Source organism: Blennius ocellaris, assembly GCF_963422515.1.
Source record: "Blennius ocellaris genome assembly, chromosome: 4".
Lineage (NCBI taxonomy): Eukaryota > Metazoa > Chordata > Actinopteri > Blenniiformes > Blenniidae > Blennius > Blennius ocellaris.
The window spans coordinates 10,616,428-10,632,120 of NC_137653.1; the positions used below are offsets into that span (position 1 = coordinate 10,616,428).

General features: G+C 38.1%; 1 protein-coding gene across 1 annotated transcript; it reads left to right on the top strand.

Moving 5' to 3' along the window:
• Positions 1 to 1,081: 1,081 nt before the first annotated feature.
• soat2 (sterol O-acyltransferase 2) lies at positions 1,082 to 13,104 on the top strand (the record flags this gene model as incomplete). Its single annotated transcript, XM_080495404.1, has 15 exons — positions 1,082 to 1,157; positions 1,395 to 1,453; positions 1,631 to 1,770; positions 1,877 to 1,930; positions 2,448 to 2,555; positions 3,148 to 3,430; positions 4,371 to 4,446; positions 5,662 to 5,746; positions 6,123 to 6,168; positions 7,650 to 7,779; positions 8,190 to 8,287; positions 10,056 to 10,154; positions 10,346 to 10,481; positions 10,981 to 11,126; positions 13,048 to 13,104. 15 exons carry the CDS (start codon positions 1,082 to 1,084, stop codon positions 13,102 to 13,104), a joined length of 1,593 nt encoding a protein of 530 aa, XP_080351530.1.
• Between the last annotated feature and the right edge of the window lie 2,589 nt (positions 13,105 to 15,693).

Consider the following 15,693-nt stretch of genomic DNA (forward strand, 5'->3'; position numbering starts at 1 on the left):
GGCAACCTGCCAGCAATGGGCCAGTGGCCTGATGTAATATCTCATTTTATAGCTGAGGGGCCTCTCTGAGTTATTAAACTTCAACAAGGAGTAAACCCAACTTAAATCACTTAGCGATCGTTGCAGTACTTTTCCCACGTAGATGTGTTGCACCACTGTCTGGTGAAGTTGCAGCAATTTTATGGGAGGAAGAATCTGATCTGATGTCATTCATTGTGGTGATTCAGTCAACACAGAGCATCACATATCTCTAAACAAGTAGATTTATTGGTGGGTTTCTCTGATACTGTACCAGAGAATAAGATATATAAACATTAAAAGTGTTGCAAGGTCAAGTTCTGTTGCAAGTTTCTTGCAGTAATAAATAATACCCTCAGGTATCCTGATGTATTACAGAGGCAATTCTACTTATTTGAGGTTCTATTCAGAACTACATGACTAAAATTGATTATTGAGCAAGTTAAGTTGTGGTAATGTCAACATTTCAGTTTATTCCAAACTTAAAACTGTAAATTGATGATTCTAAAAACCTATTTTGATGTTTTTGATTTGAAATAAAATCAGGAAGGAGTCTGTATTTGATAATGCAATACATATCTCATGCATTCAACTGTGCCTGATGTATTCAGAAAATCACAATTAACAACTATTTTTATTTGCAAATAGTGCATTATATTCTAGGACAGTAGACCTCTATAGAGGTTTATAAATGTGAAGACATGATTGTTGAAAAACATACAGACGATAGTACAGGAAGTATCCAATATAGTGGATAAAATCAAGCTATAAATGTTAGAATATGTCACATTTTGATCCGTTTAAAAGGTTTTCATTTTATATAAGTCATATGGTGTGATTTAATTGTAGAGGTCATGATGAAGAGTCTCCCAATATACCCTTCAAATAAAACATTGAACGTGTACATGTCGATGCACAGCACTGGATGTACTATAAAGGGTTTAAAAGTCGTTGTTAGATTTTCATTTTCCATATTTTTTCTTCACGAAGCAACAGGGTTTTATTGACTAATCTGCATCTTTTAAGTAGCATGTTCCTATGCTTTACCCAGGAAACTGTCATCATGACAACTACACAGACAGTCAACGGACTTCGACATCGAAACAATGCCCGTGAGGCAGATGACATCTCCAGCTATGGTACGAAAGTGGACAAAAAGAAAATCATTTAAAATGATAAAAGCTGTAAACAAATATATTGTGGGTGTTGACATTTATACCTCAAGCTCATCTCTCTTAGCTTTCTGAGCTACTTTTATGTTTTTAGGAATAATGTGCATATATATATATATATATATATATATATATATAGAGAGAGAGAGAGAGAGAGAGAGAGAGAGAGATAATGGCCAGCCGCATCTGTTCTTCTCTCCGCAGTTGGAAACAGTGCCGATGTGCAAGAAGAAGCACAAAAGGAATTGCAAAAATACTTGGAGGTAACTTCAATGGCTTCTGCCACTCCTGAGTAAAGAGAATAATCTGATCATTGATCTGCATTCAAAGCATTAAAGAATGAGTGTGTTTCAAAGTAGTCATCATACATCCTCATACTTAAACATCACGAGGATGTTAAAAAAAAAATTTTCCCCCTCATGTTATGTGCTCTCATATAGACGGTCAAGGCAAAAGTCCTACAGCGGGTCGAAGAGCAAATGAGTGTAATTCTGGACACAGCCCTGAGTGAATCCATCCATCCCATCACAAACAGCCAGCCCAAAGTCAACGGAAAGACCACAACTAAGCAGACATCTAAGTGAGAAAGAGGCACAGCTCATTCTTTTTTTTTTCAGCTTTTCTGCCTGTGTGGTGTGGAGATTTAATTGTCATCACTGCTGTAATCCATGTTTGTTTTTTGTTAGTGCTCAGCGGATGGATGGTGGGAAGGTTTTCATGGACAGGGCATCGCTGTTGGAGTAAGTATGAACCTATAAGCAGAGCAGAATGCTGAACAGCTTCAACACAGAGTGGCAACCTTTCATCTAATAGGATTGTGAAACTCTGAAATATGAAAGAAATTGTGATGGAATCAACGTCTCCTGTTTTCCTTTTCTCTGATTACCTCCATTTCACAGGAATTGACTCAGTTGTTTAAATTGCTTTGAGACGTCTAATACCTGGTTTAAATGTGAACATGGAAAGACACGCTACTTTCCTCAGGAAACTCAAACCTGAAGGAATTTTTCTTTACTGGTTGATTTGGATTGTATTTAGTAGGCTGCTCAACATAGTGTCCGTGTGTGCTAACATTTGGAAACCCTCTTGAAATGATGTTATAGAAATGATAGATATGTTTATAAATGCAAGAATCATTGTTAAAGTGCAAAATGATTACTCAAAGCCCAAACATGTATGCAGCTCAATAGAGTCACACAAATATAACTTTTGTTTTTTTTTAAAGAACTACTTTATGTGTGTGCTTCTCTTCATCAGTGAACTGTTTGAGATCAGCCACATCAGAACCATCTACCACATGTTCATAGCTGTGCTCCTGATCTTCTTCTTCAGCACCGTGATCATCGACTACATCGACCAGGGCAGGTCTGTACCGTCTGTCTACACACTTGTGTCCCTGGATCTTTAAGGCACCCGCTCATTTTGAGCTATATAACATTGAACCAAATAACAAATAATCACACCTCTCTCTCTCTCCCCAAAGTGGTTAAAAACTTTTTACTTTCTTTTTATCGTCTTCTATTTCTCCCCATTGTGTTTTGCTCCGCCCTTCCCCGCCTGCCTGGCTGCTCATCTGGCAGTGCAAAGATAGTGCAATCAATCCCTCTGAGTATTTCTGCAGTGGCTTTGGGCAGCTTAGTAATGATTTGGCTGTTGTGTGCTGCTGCAAATGTTTCCCAATTGAAAAAGTGCCAGCAGGCATCCTGCCTGTGCAGGTTCTTTGATATATTCACCATTGATTTGAATACGGTTAAATCGACGAAATAAAAAATAATAATGTCACACCCGGATGTTGAATTAGGCAAAACCTTTGCAATGACAAGGTAGTTTGAACATATTATTGTTATCACCAGAGGGGTTTATAAACATAATACAAAATAAAATAAAAATCATACATAATATTTCTTGTCATTTATCACAAAAATTGTAATTCTATTTGTTTTCTATGCATCATCAGGTTGGTGTTGGAGTTCGACATGCTTTTCTATGCGTTTGGGCAGCCCAGCACTGTCGTCTGGGCCTGGACTGTCATGTTTGGTTATACCTTGCTTGTGCCCTTCTACACGTTGGTGTTTTGGGGTTCAGTGTATCACAAGTTCCCTCAAAAGTTGGCACTATCTCTGGGGACAGGCTTGGTCTTATCTACGGTACAGACCTTCATACTGGGACTGTTTCCAATTTATGTGGTTGTACACCACCAGCTGCCACCCGCCTCCCGCTTCATTGTGATCCTGGAGCAGGTAAGAGATTGTCTGGCTCTTAAACTCTCACATAACATTCAGCTATCTCAGTGTCATTATAGAAAATAGATTATCGAGTTGTTCTCAGGTTTAAAGTTCGACTGAAGTTCATGTAGTGTCATTTCATTCCTTACTTCCTTTCTTCAGCTTGTGTTTTTAATGCAAGGGATTTTGTGAACTCAATTCAGGTCAATTCAACTTAATCTATGTGACACCAATAAAAAAAAAAAAAAAAACAACCCTCTCATGGCAGTTTCAGGGAGGAAAAATGCAACTATTACAACAGACTTTCATTACCATCAGCTACAGCGTTGTGATACGAGGGCTGAGTAGTCAGAGATGGGAACTCTCCAGCTGGAAAGATCCCAAAAGAGACAGCATGCTGATCTTGTTTGAACATCACAAACCCATACAGTAATACTTCCTCATCCTCTTTATTACATCGACCCCGGTATCCAAAAGCCATGCGAGTACGACGATCATTTTTAGCTCTGTTTGACCGAGTGAGATAATCTCAGTGCTCAGATGCTGAGATCTATTTGGGAAACCTAGTCCCAGTCCTCATCTGACCTGAGTCTAACTTGAAGATGTTTAGATGAAGCTCATCTCAGACTGAGATTAAAACAAAGCCCCCAGGTTTCACATAGATTTGTGATGCATTACGTTTGAACTGGAGTTCATGATAAGCTGAAATAATCAGCAGAGTCTTCCCACTGTGCTCGTCCTTGCTTGTCACATTGCAGAGGTCCCCCTTTGCCATTGTCTTGATTAATTAAATAAGATGTGACACACAATTGAGGAGTCAAACTCAAAAGAAATAAGAGACATAAAGGTCTGGTTGTTAATTTGACACTTGGTCCTTTGAGGAGCAAAGATGTGCAAAGTGGAATTTGTTATTAATGACACACTGTCATCTAATGACTTTATTCAATTTTGTCAGATTCGATTCCTGATGAAAACCTACTCGTTCCTGAGAGAAACGGCTCCTGGCATCATAACAAACACACCAAAGGAAGGTAAGGTACCGTACTGTATGTGTCACGAGTATTTACTCTCCCGGCATGGTCGTTATTCACAGTGACTACTCGACAGAAAAACCAATAAACAGAACGCAGCACGTTACCCAGCCAATGATTAACGCTGAAGGTAAAACAAACAATAAAAACATTCACATAAATAAACAACCCCAAGTCTCATGGGATGACAATGTACAAGTCTGTTCGAGGGAGATAAAGCAAAGAAACAGAGACAATATGAAAAGTTCCAAACACAATTCTTTACTGCTCACTGTGAAATGTTGACTAGAGCAAACTGAATCGGTCTGAATAAAACAGAGAAATGTTGGGGATTTTTTTTTTTTTTAGCTTTATAGGGGTTTGAATATGGTCGGGAGTTTAGAAATACAGTTTCTCATCCATCGGCTGTACATCACTACATACCACCACTCAATATTGTACACTTGTGTAAGTGACTGGATATTTTCATCTCATGCAACAGTAGATGGTGTAAAAAATACCATCTCACCTTATCTTTTTGAAGACTTAGTCTCCTGTTTTCATTTCAATTTTTTTTTCGAGTTCATTTCAGTAAAAACAAGTACATTTGTCTGTTCTAAATGAGACCAAAACTAAATACATATCCTAATTAATAGATTCAAATATTCTCCAAATGAGATAGCTTTCTCTATTTATTTTGGTAAAAGGATTTGCTATCCTGTTATTATATATCTTGACAATATTAAGTGCTACTGTTGCACAGTATGTGTTATTTGTAAAAAACAAAAAAAACAAAAACAAAGTACCCTATACACTCAAAAAGAGTGAAGCGAGTGAATGAGTGAGTTACACACAATAGCAGGAAGTGAGATCAGATAATTGATAACCGTTTTTCTCACTGAATACTTCTATTATACCACAAACTACTCAACGTAAAGAATTCGGAGGCATCAGACAGTTTAGTATAATGGTTTAATGATTTTGTGATAAAGCTCATGTTGTTTAATTGGAAAGACGGCCATCTGTGAGCAAGTCTCTAAATTAAGGTGCAGTGAAGCTTTAAAAGTTGATGATAAAAAAAGATGGTTAAATGGTTGGTTGTCATAAGAAAACAATAAAAGTGAAGCTGCGATGAGAAATTTAAAAATCGTCTTTATTTCTATAATGTTTCAAAAAGACGCATTTCATTCTAATAAAATCATATCATATTTACAAAGTTTTTTTTTGTATTTATAGGAGAAAATCCCAGATTCCCATCATTTTCCAGCTATCTGTATTTCCTCTTCTGCCCAACACTCATCTACAGGGAATCATACCCTCGGTAAGACATTTCACCATCTTCTGTATGTTCCTACACTTTTTACTGGGATGATGAGCTCCATTTTGTGAACAGATGGACAAACCGGGAGCTTTGTTATTCTTGTGCAACAACCTCACATAAAACTGCTGTTAAAAACAAACAAGTAACATTTAGTGTCTGCTATGGCTAAACATCTTTCACAATGCAGCTTGAATAAAGGAACATCTGGTGGAAAAAAATAAATCAAGACAATAATTTTATGCATGCAGCCTAAAGTTTTAGTTAATCTCAGAGGGGCTGGATCAGAAATGGTAAAAAAGAGGCATTAGAAAACAAATCATTTTCAGCAGTCACTTACTGATATCATGATCATAAATATTTTTGTTTTCCTTTGCAGGAATAGCCACATACGATGGAAGTATGTTGGCGTTACTCTTGGCATGGTAAGTTGAAACTCTGGGCTCAAACGGTGTTTGAGACGCAGTGCTTAATTTCTTTGAAACTAGGTCTGAACGAGTGGAGTTTCACCAATAATAGTTGTCTAATATTCAGTTTTTGCTGTGTTCTGCATTCCAACATCACTGTAGCCTTAGAAACAATAGGAACATGCTGGACTTGACCTGGATTTGACCCAAGTGTGCACAATGAATGGTGCTGGATAGATGGAGCAAAGCCAGAGAGACAGAAGAGACTGTATATAAAACTATGTAACCAGGAAAGGTTTGGCAAAATTGCAAATGCTACAACAATGTAATTTATTTGAAAATATTAACGAGCGTGAGCGCTGTAAAGGAGTGGGTCATCTCAATTCCATAATACCCTATGAGTATCATCCACGAAGCATTTTCTGGTGTTAGTTAGAAAAAAACAGCATTTTAAACCAAAGCTAAACTCAGAGATCCATCAGCCCACTTGTCCTGTACAGGGTCGCGGGCTCATGGAGTAAAGTACAAGAAACTTGTGAGATGCTAAAAATATTTACCGCAACGTGAAATTCAAATGCCTTAAAGTGATAACAGTAGCAAGAAGGAAATAACGAGTAGGCACTGTCAAAGTGTTTCCTGGCAAACTGCAGAATAACCTTCCTCAAGGCATGCCTCTCACACGGGTCAGAAATAGTGATATCTCTATGCACTTTGACACCGGGTGTTACACGGACTACCTGCAAGTCCTGTGATAAAAGTCTTAGTCATATGAAGGATGCTCCACTCATGGGTTGAATTTAATGAGCGGCAACCACACCCTTGGAATTTGTTCCTCATGCAGATCCTTTTCTTCTCACGAGATAAACGTGTCATCGTTTGCAGATCATATACTGTAATCTTGCAGCTGCATTCATTATTTTTGCTCAAAAGGCCACAGAGATTTCCCTTTTATTAAATCGTTATAATTTATAATATTACTAAAGCCAAATTACTTGAGAACATCCAAACTCTACACATGAAGAAAAGTTACCCTTAAATATATTTAAGGGTACACTGTATTTAAAGACTTTCCCTCTGGGTTTAATAAAGTATTTTTATTCTATTTAAATACTTATTCAATTCATCATAGTTTTCATTGTTTCACATTCACATTCATGATAGTTTTTGATGTGATGAACATTGACCTATTCTTATCATGATGTTTTGAAGCATTTAATTTGAAATGGTATCTTATTAAGACTGTTTCAAAGAGGATCTAATGTTTAATGGTCCAAATAATTGCATTAAACCACATAATTTTCTTAGTGGGTACTTCCGTCTGTATATTATTAACATATGAATGGGGTGTGATGAGGCGGGTCAAGCCAGGTAATGCAGCAGGTGGGAGGCAGGTGAGTGGGTGCAGTTGGTCCAAATGTAAATAATTCATGAAGGAGCCTTTACACCATGTTCTTCAATTGTTTGTTTTTTTACTTTTTATTTTGATGCCTACTTTATAGATTTTGGGATCTCTCTTTTACGGCTACTTCATCCTGGTGCGTCTCTGTGTGCCCCTCTTCAGAGCTGAGGCCAACCAACCATTCAGCAAACGAAGAATGGTTCTCTCTATTTTTCACTCCATATTACCAGGTACTTTCAATCATTCACACATGCTTGCAGATACGTGGATTTTTGCCGACTGTCAATGTTGGAAGTCACATAAAGAGAAAAACATTCAAGTTGTTCTCTGACTTCACGTTTAACATCACTTCTCTTCATGATATCTGTTATCTTTTCTCTGTGTGACTCAGCAGTGGGTTAATGGTATACTTACAATCAAATAGAATAGGCTCTTGTGTTCATGAGTCAATGATGAGATTAAAGATGCTAAGCAATGAGATAAAGGTTATAAAGACAAACAAGTTTGTTGGTCACTTCAAAGTGAAGTGCCTATTAAGTAAGAACTGATATCAGAGCACTCCTGTCAAGTTGCCCTTCTTCAGAGAAGGCTACGAGCAACGTCCAAAATAAATAAACCTCTTACCAACTGTTTGTTTCAGGAATAATGCTCCTGCTTCTGTGTTTCTTTGCCTTCCTGCACTGTTGGCTCAACCTCTTTGGGGAGTTGTTGCGTTTTGCCGACAGGATGTTCTACAAGGTGCGTGCAAACTTAAGTTTCAGTGGCATCACCTCACCACTGAACACATCGTGGTGTTCTGAAAAAAACGTTTCATAATCACATTTTATCCTCACTAATTACATTTTATAATCACTTCACGCTTTGAAATTGCTAACGTCTGTTGAAATTCAAACAAAAGTGACACCGATATGAAAGAAGAATAGTGACGCACAAGCATATGTTCATTCTAAATCATGTGAAGCAGTTGGCATTATGAGGAATGCAGGCGTGCATAAACTCGATGCCAGATGTTCACTAGACAAGATATTTCAGCCTCTTCACTGTTGTCCCTTGAACAAATATTAGAATAGTCATTGAAATCTGAAAACACGCCAAGGCTATAGCCAGTGACCCACTGAAAATGTTCCAGCAACCTACTCTTGGGTCATGACTCGCCAGATGAGAGTCACTGGTGGAGAGGATAAATAGTAGACAACAGTTTAGTTCATAAATCCAAAATATGAATTTGGTACACAAACACACATGTGGAGCAACAGAAATGACCTGCATAATTCAAAAGTATCCATATTCAGAAAAGGCTGATTGTGACCTTTGACCTGTTAAACTGCCTTCCATCTTTGTTATAAGGAATAATGATTTTAAGTTTATTATGGTGTAAAATTCCAGTGTTTCTTTGGTGTTCTGTGCAGCCCCACAACCTCTGCATGCTCCTCCATAAAGGCCAAACAGTGACACTGAGTATAAGGAGTTTTCAGTATTTTATTGGATTTACTCAGTGAGAGTACTATGCATCTATATGTTTTCTCTCACTCGAAACATGTGGCAAACACTTATGGGGAAGGGAAAAAAATTGCACAACAAGGGAAAATCTGTCAATATGGATAATAGGACAAATAGGACATTCCCCAGTGGCGGGTGCTTGTGAAAAACAATATAGAAAGACCATTGTACCCCCTCTGATACATAGGCAGCGGATTTCTGTGACACCGGATACCTGTGAGAAACCCATCCCCCCTCGCACAAGCAGGAGTGGGATTAACATAATCTACTTGTCCACCCCATTTTCCACTACAATTGCCATTATTTTAAGTGTTTTTCTGTTTGTAAAGTTGCCACCAATCAGGGAGTGTAGGACCTTCAATTCTATGACCCCCATTTCATTTAAAGGAATTTTTAAAATAGTTTTCATTTTAAGAATCATTTAAATAATTGTTGCACTATGTGATAACTGACGATGTTAATATAGTGTTGCATCAGTTCATCTGCTTAGCTTCTGTTGAAAAACTTACCTACAACATTGAAGGGCCAAGAAATTAATACAACCAAAGTCCAGCCTCATAATAATGGCACTTGAAAATGAAAAAAGTAATATACAGTCTATTTTTCTAACAGTACTGAGCCAGCAAAACCAAGATGAACAAATAAATACTAATTTTAATCTTTTTTCTTAAGAAGATAGTTGCTTCCACTTTAGCCGACTTTTTCCAGTTGTAACCGAGGACAACTTAAAAACCCCAAACTAATTTATCTCCCCTTGATTGAATCTCCTCCATAGGATGACCTTATCTTCTGTTCCAAGTCTAAAGTCCTGACTATAGAGCTGGTTGAGGTTCAGCTTCATGAGAAACACAAACCGTTCAGAAAAATTAAACCAGCGTGAATAAAAAGTGTGTGATGTGATAGAATTCAGAATAATTTCAATGAGTTTTCCACAAGAGTTCCCAGCATTTTTCAGGCCTTATAGCAGATGTCATGTTTTTTGGTTTGATCTGTTCACGTTATGCAGGACTGGTGGAATTCAACATCTTTCGCCAACTATTATCGGACCTGGAACGTGGTGGTTCATGACTGGTTGTATTACTACGGCTACAGAGACTTCCTCTGGGTGAGCGTGGCGCAAATAAGTAAATACAATAACAGTTATGATGATAATAACGACGACATCGATGGTTTTTCTTCAGTTGGGTTTCACGTCTCTCCAAAAGCAGCATGTCACATAATGAAGTACATCTGCTGGTTTAACTCTTACTTAACCGGAGTGACCTTTGTGCCAAACCTTCCCTCTGTTCCCCACAGCTGTCGAATAGGAAGTTTCGAGCAGCTGCCATGCTCTCCGTCTTCATCGTCTCTGCTATCGTCCACGAGTACGCTTTGTCCATGGGCTTTGGCTTCTTCTACCCCGTCATGATGTTTCTCTTTGGATTCTTTGGAGGTACAGGGGACTTACTGTTCCACAAACCATCTTTACTGAGGCATTAACAAAGACTATTGTTCAATCTGCCCACACCCTGCTGCAGAAAAACCTTGTCATAATATAAAAGCCTTTTAAAAAAGAAAATAAATATTTTATAGCATCATTATCACAGCTAAAGTTTAAACTGCGCGTCTAAATTGCCCGTCCATAGCTTGTTAAAAATATGTAAATGTTCCCTTTTATATTCTGGAGGGTGCCTTCAAGCCTTCAAAGTTAAAATCTTTAATTATTCGCTCTAACAGACGTTTACTAGCGGTTTTTAAGAGGACTCTCATTATATTTATGAACAGTACACTTGTGAGTGTGTCCTTCTCCCCTGAGACTCTGTAATTAGTGACAAAGTTTGAAGGTTATTTACTGCAATTCTCCTTATTCTGTGTGTATGTTACAATGTTTTTCCAGGTCTCCTGTCATCTAACAGCATTCAATGTTATTGTTTCTTGCTTTTTTGTCTTAGTGGTGTTCAACTTCACCATGAATGATAAGTGGCAGAGCCCCATGTTCAACGTCATCGTGTGGGCGTGTCTCTTCCTCGGTCAGGGCGTCCAGGTGTTTTTGTACTGCCAGGAGTGGTACGCCCAGATCCAATGCCCACGAACAGGGGTATGTACTGCACCATCATGTTTCCTGCAAGGCAACTGTATGTGTAGAGCAGAATAATAAAGAATATAGGAAAGTTATTTTTGCACTGCTCGTCACGATGCGACAAAAAAAACCTTCCAATAACTTTTGTCTATATTCAGTTAGAAGCAAACATATTCTCAGTAATAAGGACAGTAATACCTCAAACTTTTGTCTTTGTACAATAACAACCATGCAGAACACAGACAATAAAGCAGTCAACAGTGAGACAAGATTGAGTAAAGGATTCTAATTAAATAAGGATGAAAAACAAACGCATTAAGACATTTGCTTCTATATCTGCTTCTGAGAGTTTGATTATTGCATTTTCAGGTAGAAACCGCTCCAACACTTAACTATTTAACTAAGACTGCTGATGCTAGAATGTGTCAACTGAAGAAAAACATTGAAAGTCAAAACTACCCTTTAGACTGAGTTATAGTTAAATGAACATTTGACCTTATTTTGTGGTGCTCATACCAGTCACCAAGTTGTTTTTTTCATTGCCTGCACATCACAAACAACATGACATTGTACTTTAACCCCAGTTACCCGTGAATGGAAATGAGGGCAGGGGGTGAATGAACTTAAAATGTGGGTCAATGTAAAAGTGAGCTGAGAGCCATTTCCTGTTAAAAGAGCTTCCTGCCACTCATCACATGATGCCTATTTAGATCAGCACAAAAGATGAACCATCTTTTAAAATGCAACACATCACTGCCTCAATAAATTGTGCCATACACAGCTGTCACTTTACAGTGATCTCTGTAGCTTTTAATTCTTTATTTGGTGTCACACTTGTTTCCATGTTTTCTATTCCCTCATGCTTCCCAATGTCATGTTGTCCCTACATTTAGTCCCTGTCTGCTTTCACAACTCCGGCCTGTGTTATGTCCTCCTTGCAAAATGCCCCCCCCCCCGGGTTCATTCTCCTCCCTTGATTGTCCTTGATCATTATCAGCTGGGCCTCATTTCTGTTCATTCGCATGTGTGCTGGCATGTATGCATGTGTGTGTGTTATCCCCAGGTTTTGTCAGTCTGTTCTTCCGTCTCATTTGTACCTTTTGCATTTCTCCTCACCTATTTTTCCCCCCAGTATTGCGATTTTTAAAAATCTCTTCTTCCTATGAACCTGATGTGCTTCTGGACCCCCAAAACTGAGCTGACGTGGCCTTTTTGCATTTGTGCTGTCCCCATAATCTTTTTATTTCCAATCATATTTTCCCCTCACTCCCTCTTTCTCTTTTTCTCTCTCTGCAACTTCATTTTGCAGAGAGAGAAACTCTATAAAGAGTTTACATGGCAAATTTGAACAATCTGATCACGGACGTCATTAACCAGACCAGACCGTCCCAGCAACAAGTCTCAACCAGTAGCTTCACTCCCTGATTCATTATACAAGCTCTGTCATTAGTTTTTCATCCCAAGTCAATCATTATTCCCACACAGACAACGTGTTTTTTTGCGTAGACGTGTATGAAGTCGACATAATTGTTCTTAGAAATGCACACACCCAATTTGCTCACATAAGGTTGTATGGCATAGCCACATGGGTTGAGTAGCAGATGTACGTAAAACTGTGACATGTATTTAACCCTTGAAAGCCAGCAAGCATCTGATGAAGTCATTGATGCGCAGGATTTACATGACAGATGGGCACAGATGCACTTAGCATACTTACACCACTGTGAACTACTACATTCACACACACACACACACACATCCCAGAATGGCTTAGCACAGATAGCTGCTGTCTAAATATAGAAGTAAAACAAGATTATTGCATGATAATAAATTGATGTTAAATCACACAGACACAATGTATAAAAGGATTACACTTAATGTTACTAGAGAGAGAAGGAGGAGAATGTGTGAATATTTTTTTTCTACTCTTTCTCTACAGAATAGTGTCTGGGAGCTGGTGATCCCTCGATCGTGGTCCTGCTACTACCAAACATAAAGCTGCCTTTCCTTCTCAGCTGGAGCAATCGATGAAAAGGGAAAGAAACAATCGACTGAGCCAGGATGAGCACAAGGAAGGACAACAACTTGAACAACATATAAATAGATACATTTTTGCCTTTAGGTTTGTTTTATTGAGTTTCTGCTTGTTTCTGGAATACTTGCTGGAATGTATTATACAAGCTGAGGATGGACATCCAAAACATTTTTTAAGTAGCTTTTGGATACTGCACATTACTGTGGAAGACTGGCTGATATCCTTTATGCAAAAGGGTTAAGTGTGATTGTTTAAATTATTGTGTATCTAAATGTTGTAACAAGCCCTTGAAGGACTTGATGTAAAGAATTGTTACTGTGGATAAAATGTGTAATCACATTTCTTTTTTATTCCTACTCTTTTTATAATAAATCCTAACGTGCTTACAAAATGTGGGGATGAAAGCCTTTTTTATTTACATTTCTTTATTTGGTTTATGATTTTCCAAATATTAAGCGCGTCAAATGAGACGCAGCCCTGAACAGACTTTGTGCCAACAGGCCGCTGGGCCTGCAGCGTGTGTGACATGTTTAATCCTGCCTTGGTTGACATTCAGCTGGCAGGAATCGCGCTGGGAAGCAGGTATATTCACTAACCAACCGCAGGCCGCACAGCATCTTATCAGTGCACTACAAAGCCGCTGTTTGTCCATCTGCAACGTCATACAGGAAGAAGAGGATTACCACTGCTACAGTGTTTGCATTAGTGATGTAATGCTCTGTAAACTGATATACCATAATACCATAGGAAAACGAAAGGGCCGGACAGAGGGTTTTAGAAGAAGTGCTAACAATAGACATGAATCGAATGTCCAACATTGCATTTTCTTTTAATTAGATCCATCTGTTTTGTGTAGCTTATGTTTATTGTAACTATCTTTTGACAGCGACACGCTGCTTTATTCTGAAGTTTTCTTTCAACTTATGCATGAAAGGATTTGTCTCACAGATGCTGTTGTCAGCGTCAGCCATTAATGAGCCAGACTCTCCATCGTCTACAAATCTGATCTGATGTGTATTATTCGTCTGTGTCAGATGACTACAAGAAAGGGAAAATAAGTCTGTACAGGAAAAAACTAACTTAGTGCCTCCTGCCTACAGCATTTGGCCACATGGGGTCAGATCATGGGACTGTCAGGTACCTGGACTCCTAACTTGAGTTTCAAAGTGAAATTTGTTTCATTTTCTAAAAGATTCACTGTGTTCAGCAGCTGGTTGCCAACATTGTCTGAGTGTCTGGTGCTGGACCTGCTGCAGAAATACGGCTACCTGCTGTGAAGAGAAACATGATGGATGGAAGCAGTGAGAGAGAACAAAACAGTGGGGCCAATGCCATAAAATCAAACTAGTGAGATGGAAAAGAAAATGCTCTGAAGCCAAGAGAAACTGCAGAACAAGTGAAGATTAGTTGTATGTTTATTATGAGTAGCGGCACAAAACTTTGTGCTGATATACCTATTATTGCAATTTAATTCAGCTTCTAATTTCTTACTTTAAAATGGCGCCTTTGACGGCCCATTTCATCCATATTAAATTTTGCAATAAATTAACTCCTTGCTGATATAGCAATGATGCAGCAGTGAAAGCAAACTGCCTTACAGGTAGTTGAGTATCAGAAGCATCCCTTTGTGCTTTTGCCAACATTAGTCTAAAGAAAAACACTGAAGGCACAATTTGCAATCATAGCATTCACATTTCATCAATTTTTTTTCCTCTGTTCAGTTTTTGAGCAAATATACAACAAAATGTGTTTTGGTTTTTTAAGTAGGACTTGTGCCAGTTTGAAGTTATCAATATTTTTAGATTGTTATATGACAATTTTACTGGTTTGAACTAACATGACTTTTACCTCATCTGTAGATACTAATCCAAATCTATTTGTTGTCAAACATATGGTCAAAGTCGACAATCAGTTCAATACAGATATGTATACTACGATAAGTTTAATTTAGCTTGCACCTTTCTAACACTCTTTTTTTTTGGAACTATTTTAGTAATTTTAAGTTGTGCACAAAACAAAATACAAAGTGCATTAAAGAGAACAAGACAAAGTCCAAAGAATATGCCAGGCAAATTTAAGTAAGTTCCTAATTTCAATCTCATCCACATAAAGAGAACCAAAGGGAACGACAGACAGTGCGTCAGGAGCAGAGTTACTTTAAAAACTTTAAAACATTCTTCGGATAAATCATTTCTTTGACGGTGTTATTTTTCTGTTAAACACTAAGTTTTTACAAAGTGGAAATTTTACAGTCACAGACAGACACTGCACAGTGGTGAGACCTTGTGACTCATCCCGAGACTGTTCTGGGGCCCTTCTATGTGGACAATAATTGTTTTTCCTTTGTATGTGTGGGTATTTTCAAAAACATGCAGTTTGGATTCATATGTATTTGGCTTATAGTTGGAAATAGGAGTGTGTAAGACTGTTTTACCTGTGATGGACTGGTGATCTGTCAAGAGTGTAGTCTGCCCTCAGGGCAAGGATAAAGCGTTCAGAATTTCTCATTGTTGAATACATAGATGAGTCTAGTAGATACACTAAATTAAG